General features: G+C 34.9%; 1 protein-coding gene and 2 long non-coding RNA genes across 3 annotated transcripts in view; all 3 read right to left on the bottom strand.

Moving 5' to 3' along the window:
• Window positions 1–542: 542 nt before the first annotated feature.
• On the bottom strand, window positions 543–1,739 carry LOC107684622 (uncharacterized). The gene is made up of 3 exons (XR_001633872.1): window positions 1,685–1,739; window positions 819–898; window positions 543–744 (listed from the first exon to the last, which is right to left on the bottom strand). It is a non-coding gene; the product is annotated as an uncharacterized LOC107684622 (long non-coding RNA).
• Window positions 1,740–3,425: 1,686 nt separating this feature from the next.
• LOC107684623 (uncharacterized) lies at window positions 3,426–4,043 on the bottom strand. Its single transcript, XR_001633873.1, has 3 exons — window positions 3,962–4,043; window positions 3,767–3,869; window positions 3,426–3,475 (listed from the first exon to the last, which is right to left on the bottom strand). It is a non-coding gene; the product is annotated as an uncharacterized LOC107684623 (long non-coding RNA).
• A 1,121-nt stretch (window positions 4,044–5,164) lies between these two features.
• Window positions 5,165–6,994, bottom strand: part of LOC107684621 (tRNA-splicing endonuclease subunit Sen34-like) — a 3,341-nt gene continuing 1,511 nt past the window's right edge. Inside the window, exons 3-4 of the mRNA XM_016480920.1 lie at window positions 5,639–5,911; window positions 5,165–5,528 (exon numbers count right to left, since the gene is read on the bottom strand). Coding sequence (XP_016336406.1) covers window positions 5,311–5,528; window positions 5,639–5,911 — 491 coding nt within the window. The 3' untranslated portion in view covers window positions 5,165–5,310. The remainder of the gene's footprint in view (window positions 5,529–5,638; window positions 5,912–6,994) is intronic.

The following is a 6,994-nucleotide window of genomic DNA, read 5'->3' as shown; positions in this document are numbered from 1 at the left end:
GAAAAAGTCCAGGTACATTTTTACCAGGCAACACTACATGAATCATACACTATTTTTTTTTGTTTTAAATACTTCAAATACTATGGAAAGTGGAAGCCTGAGCTTACGATTTATAAAATATATGCATTCCTTCTTTTTCAATAAAAATATTGATAATTGGATGCAGTACATTGAACAATAATAAACAAATCAAGAAACAGATAACACAGATGTTAATCAACACTGCCTTAAAATGCATGCATTGAAGTATTTTTACAATAAAACAAAGTAAAACAAGCCAATAAAAGTTATTTGTATAATCTGAAAAATATAAAAATGAACTGTTTTGTCATACTGTATATACCAATCATTACTCCATGCAGACACATGTATTATACTGACAAAGTCCTTTCTCAATTTAGAATGAGAAACATGCAACATAACAGTTTATTTTCAAGATGCAATACAAACTGCTTTACCTTCATAAGAAAATACCTGAAAAGATCTAAGATCATCTTTTTAATGTACAAAAAAGAAAACATTTCAAGCTTTTTTTTTTTTTTTTCTTGATCATTTACTGTAAAAGTGAAATTCAGGCATTTGGCAGGTTCTAAAAAGTCTCTGAAATGTACAGTTTAGTCTCTTTCAGAAATTCTTCTATACTTTTGACCAGCAATGTTCAGCATAGTGGTGCTAACTGAGAGTTGATGTTTGCTCAGTGCAGACTCTTTTAAGCGGTGGGGCTCCAATCACCTCCTCTTCCTCCTGTGAAAAACTTAACAATTTTAATTCCCACAATGCATTAGGTGAACATTTATTTGAAGGCTAGTGGATGTTACCTGAGTAGAGAGAGACAACACATCTTCTTTAAATAGAGTTGGGGGCTCATCCGTCACCTCACTGCTGGTTGTTGATGCATCTAAATATGGGGTTTGATCATGAAAATTAAAATGTACAAATACATGTACACATGTGAAATGAAAGATTAACAATCATTACTGTTATCTTACATACTTGGGTGAATCTAACAAAACATGTCAAGACCATGCATACAATAAATCTTATATCACACCCAAAAATAAAAAGGAAAAGATACTAAATTAAAAGTTGCTTTGAAATTAAGCCTGTTTCAGGACCATTTCGATATTTTTTTGCTATGGCATTATTTTATGATATTCAAATTTTCGAATTTCATTATTGTATGTGTACAATTTCTTTTTTTTAAAGCAAATTTTTATTTTATGCTAACTCACAGAAAATACATCATTGTATTGTCTTGTAATACAGTAAAACAGATCTATATTACAGTAATGAGAATCACTACTCAGGATAATGGATATTGGAAAAAAAAACTCAAATGGAAAAGAAAAAAAAAAATATATATATATATATATATGTATATGCATGTGTGTGTATATATATATATATATATATATATTGGACAAAAGTTTGGAATAAATAAGGTTTTTTAATGTTTGTAAAAGACGTCTCTATTTATTTAATCAAAAATACAGTAAAATAACTAATATAATGAAATTGTGAATTTTGTGTAATATAGTCTTCAGTGTCACATGATCCTTCAGAAATCATTCTAATATGCTATTTTGCTGTTCAAATATTCAATTATAGACCAAATATTATGTATCTGCCTTGTCAATTAGGTAAATCATCTTTTTGCTGATGTTTTTTCACTGGTCTGTCTCACCTCTCTCGGCATCCATGGTCTCCTGTCCCAGGGTGGGCGGCTGGGAATCCTCTGTACGGAAGATATATATAGGCCTAATTTATAATTTATATGGAAAAACTACCACGTTTTTGGCAGGTTTCATGAGCATCACTCATATATGTTACAAGGATGTTCAACAGAGACCAACTAAAATTAATATATAAAACTGCTCATTTTTACGTTTCAGACATTCCGATCAGAAATGTATGACAAAATCACTTCACTCCATTACAGATCACCAACAGATTGTACAATCCCCATTAACCCCACGTCTAAGACACGCCTACACGCTGGATACAGTGAAGCCCATTGGTTGCCTTGCTTGTCTGTCATGTTACTGAATGACGTCACCCTCCCCGCCGCTCTGAAGTTTTTGTAACGTAGAAGAAAAGAAACTTGTCTCCCTCTTTAAACAAGCAACTTACCACCGACGGACCCTTTCAATTACCGCCATCACTTTTTTGATATCATCTTTTGCACGGCTGCGTGTCTCCGCTCGCACGGACCGTCCCGACATTTTAATGGGTTTTATTAGTTTGTCAAGATCTCCCTCTTTTTCTTGCCTTCTTCCGTCTGTGACTTGATTTCGCCGTCTTCGTCTTTGTCTCGCGAGATTTCATATTAACGCGCCACTGGCACTGCCTCTTTGCATTTTTTTACATTACCCTTATTTAATTTATTTGTAAATTTATTTTCATTATAAAACATTCTGTTATCTAATAACCACAATATGGATGCACCACATTAAAAGAAGCTGTTACGTGCCTATGATGCCCTTATCACACCACCAGATGGCAGCGTTTTTCACTTAAAAATACTCTCCATTTGAGTTGACAGCGACAGGATATGCAGTACACTTCCTGCCTCATATGTGATAAACATATATATATATATATATATATATTGGACAAAAGTTTGGAATAAATAAGGTTTTTTAATGTTTGTAAAAGACGTCTCTATTTATTTAATCAAAAATACAGTAAAATAACTAATATAATGAAATTGTGAATTTTGTGTAATATAGTCTTCAGTGTCACATGATCCTTCAGAAATCATTCTAATATGCTATGCAGTACACTTCCTGCCTCATATGTGATAAACATGTTGGACAAAATATTACAGTTGCACATTTTAAATATGTAAATGTTTTAATATGTAAATGATTCTTAAATGTTCTTTATTAAAAAAAGCTAACGATTGAATTTTAAACTTTATACAGTAAAATAACTAATATAATGAAATTGTGAATTTTGTGTAATATAGTCTTCAGTGTCACATGATCCTTCAGAAATCATTCTAATATGCTATTTTGCTGTTCAAATATTCAATTATAGACCAAATATTATGTATCTGCCTTGTCAATTAGGTAAATCATCTTTTTGCTGATGTTTTTTCACTGGTCTGTCTCACCTCTCTCGGCATCCATGGTCTCCTGTCCCAGGGTGGGCGGCTGGGAATCCTCTGTACGGAAGTAGGATGCATGGGAAGGGCTCACTGCCTCACTCACATGCTGTGGACTGGAGTTGCTGCTGCTGTCCACTTTGGTATTAGACTGATATTCACAAGGAGGGTAAGCCACAAACATTCATTGCCAAAGAAGCTGGCTGCTCACAGAGTGCTGTATCCAAGCATGTTAACAGAAAGTTGAGTGGAAGGAAAAAGTGTGGAAGAAAAGATGCACAACCAACCGAGAGAACCTGGAACGTGTTTGTCCTCTTAGGGAATTAGACTGATAGGCATCTGATAGGAAACTCTGGTTACTGTTGTCATCTGTTTAGGAAAGTGAATGTATGAATGAAACATATTTGCGTGAAGTCTCCTGAAGAAATATGTGAATTATGTTTAAGTACTTTAGCATACTGTAATGTTACAGTACATGCTATGTTAAAATAGGTATGCAAAGCACACTGTCAAGGTGCAAGGTCATTTAAGTAACTAGAGCATAACAACATAACCCAGTGTTGCATTATATTAAATAGAGGATGTTCTGAATTGTTTAGAGAGGAAATATCAAGCTCCCTTGTGTCTGACATAAACATAGCCTGTTAAAACCGGTATTACCCTGAAAGTCCAGTAGCACGGAACGGGCGTTTTCCAGCACCACATCTGTAGGAAAGCCCTTCAGCTCCCTCACTGCAGTACCTGACAATTTAGGCTTGTATATCTACAAAAAGAAAAAAAGATGTTTTGAAAATGAACACTATATTTATATATCTGAGAAGTGGACAGCCACTTAAGATGACATGATATACACACCTGTTTAGTCTCTGTAACAGGGACCCATTTGAATATCCGTAATGACGTGTCTCCCACTGTAACCCACTTTTTTTCCCTAAGAGGACAAACACGTTCCAGGTTAATATTACAAAAATGCCTATATTAAAAGGAGAAGAAAACATTTAGGATTGTTAATTTTTTCCCCCAAGTTCTAAGTGCTGTTACGCAGCTGTGTGATTGTGTACCGCCGTGGTGATCTGGACTGTGAAGTGGGTTGGTCAGGTGTTTCTGCTTTTGTAGATTGTGGTTGTGTGAAGGCTGCAACATTTTGGATGTCAAAAACCATCCTTTAAAATATAATTCTTTGTGTGTACACACAGTTACTCCTGAATTAGTAATGAAAATAGTCATAACCGTATTAGTCTGTTCAGGGTTGATCAGTAAAGATTACTAACCATTGTAAGAGAGTTTAAGGCCAGTTGACAGAACAGTTACTTGCTCTGTGGTGCCGTTTTTTTATTTTGTATTATTGTTAATGACCTGCAAACATTTCGCTTTCCATGACATATTTGTCAATTCATCATTTACTCACCCTCATATCGTTTCAAACCTGTATGATTTACTTTGTAGTAAAGAACATAAAATAAGATATTTTGAAGAATGCTGGTAACAGTTTTGGTGTTATTGAGATGCCCCTGTATACACACACACACATACATACATATATATATATATATATATTTTTTTTTAAGTTAAAGTTCAGGTACTACATAACAGAAATAAAACAATTTCCTTGGTTTCTCCCAAGGTTTGTTCTCCATTTCTGTCACCGATGGAGTTTTGGTTCCTTGCCACTGTCTCCTTTGGCTTGCTTAGTTGGGGACGCCTGACTGATTGATTGCACAGACACTATTGGAAGAGAACTGAACTGGATGATAACATCACTGAATCATCAATGAACTGACTTTAGCTGGAAAAATGACTTTTTTTTGTCCTCTTGCATTATAAGACAAACTATTTTCCTGTTTGACACCGCATAGCTGCTTTGGCACAATCAGAATTGTATAAAGCGCTATATAAATAAAAAAAACAGAACAATCTCATAGAATATATTTGCCATCTCACTTTATAAGTAATTTTAAATGGCTGTGAGGTTTAAACTGAGTGGCATTGGAAACCAATACTACAAATAAACATAAAAAGCACAAAAAGATAAAGACAAAACATTTTTATTAGATGATCTTGGGATATTCTGCCTCTGCATAACTAGTAATGCATGTTGACAGTCAAACAAAATTCAATCACACACACTCTTTTCACAGCAGAAGGCACACCAAGTTTCTGAAAAGCATCATCTCTCTAATATCAAACAAACTATATTTGTGTAGTTACAGCATAGAACTCCACTGCAGCGATGAATACACCACATCACCCTCCACACTCTCATGCTTTCCGGTCTCGCTGCGGTTCCGTGGAGAGCAAAGCAATACTGTTTTTTTCACATTAGAGCCCAGACGAGCTATAGCTAGAATATCACAGAGAGGTAACTCTTCATCCATGGAGATGCATAATGCAATGAAATGAGCATGGAAACGCAGAGGATCGCCTGCAAAACGACAATATAAAGATCTTGGCTGTTAAGCTGCACTTATTTATACATCTGTAATCAATGAAAAAAAATTGGCCTTTGGATATTCCTGGTCGTCACAAACTTACCTGGATACACCAGGAAATCTCCTCCAAACTTCCCTGCAGAGGTCAGGTAGAAGCCTTTATTTCTCAGATCTCTGTATACACAGAATCTAGTGTTCAAGCGTTCATCTCTAGGCATTGGCCAATCAGTGGAATGAAAACTGCGTTCCTCCGGACAGTGGCTGAAGCCGGCGCGGGCAGTACAAAGCTGAACCGCCATAGCCGGCCACGGGAAGCGGAACGCCTGGTCCAGTGCATTAAGACGGTCTCTAATTGCATTGCCAGAGTTATCAGTGCCTGTGGGATCAAGGAGAGCCAAATATCATTGACACATATTAAATACAGTATCAGGGCGCTTACTGTACTTGAACAGACCAATACACACAAAATTAAGTCAAAATACCCATCTTGGCAAGTAGCCTCGGGAGCTAATTGATAAATAACAGCTGAGAGAAAATTGGGTGTGTCAATATATTAAATCCGTGAATAAGGTAAAAGTGACAGCCTAATATACCTGCTGCTGTCTGTGCCATTAGTGTTATCAAACAACAAAAGACACTCACTGCTCTTTACTTAATAACTTTCATAGCTTTAACAAAGGTTAATCTATATTTAATTCATACAGTTATTTTACATTTGATTAATTTAATGTCTGCAGTAATTCTTACTAGAATATTACTGTTAGACCAACACGAAAACTTAACACTTCTGTGTTTAAATCATTTGTTATCATTTTTTATTGACTGTTTACTTGTCTTTAATAATGTTTGAATTTTATATTAGTTTGGCTAGTAGTTCTTGCTGTGTTGTTGAAATTGGAATTGGGAATTGTGAAATTGAACTGGTATCTAATATTTTGGTCCCATAACAACCTTATTTATTAAAATACAAGGTTACATGGGTCAAAAACAATAATCATTTTTATTTATTTATTTATTTTTGTGGTGGGGGCCAGAATCAAAATCTGTATCACTGAGACCTGAATATGCATTTTGTTTTATTATTTTAACACAGTAGGCTTTTTTTTTGTCAAGTACTTTGTTTATTTTTACTGTTAAAAGTTCTGATGCCTTAAATTAAACTTGTAAACATGTATTATTATTTTTTTATTATTATTATTGTATCTAATCTTAAGATTTCACTTTGGCTGTAAGGTTTAAGCAGTTGAGAAATAAAGAAATTGGGTTCAGTTTTATCTTTTAAACCACAAATAGGTCAAGAGCATCATTTACAGTATCTTGGTGGATACTGCCACTGACCTCTCATTGCCACTGTTTAATATATGTGGATTTATAACAGTTTTTTTTAAACATTTATTCCAGCCCCTAAACATCAACTGTAACTGCACTACCCCCCCCCCCCCCCCCCTCCACTCTTTTC

Source organism: Sinocyclocheilus anshuiensis, unplaced genomic scaffold, assembly GCF_001515605.1.
Source record: "Sinocyclocheilus anshuiensis isolate Anshui unplaced genomic scaffold, SAMN03320099.WGS_v1.1 scaffold41, whole genome shotgun sequence".
NCBI classification, from domain to species: domain Eukaryota; kingdom Metazoa; phylum Chordata; class Actinopteri; order Cypriniformes; family Cyprinidae; genus Sinocyclocheilus; species Sinocyclocheilus anshuiensis.
Note: the sequence above shows the minus strand (reverse complement) of the source record. Positions and strands in the feature narration are given on the sequence as shown.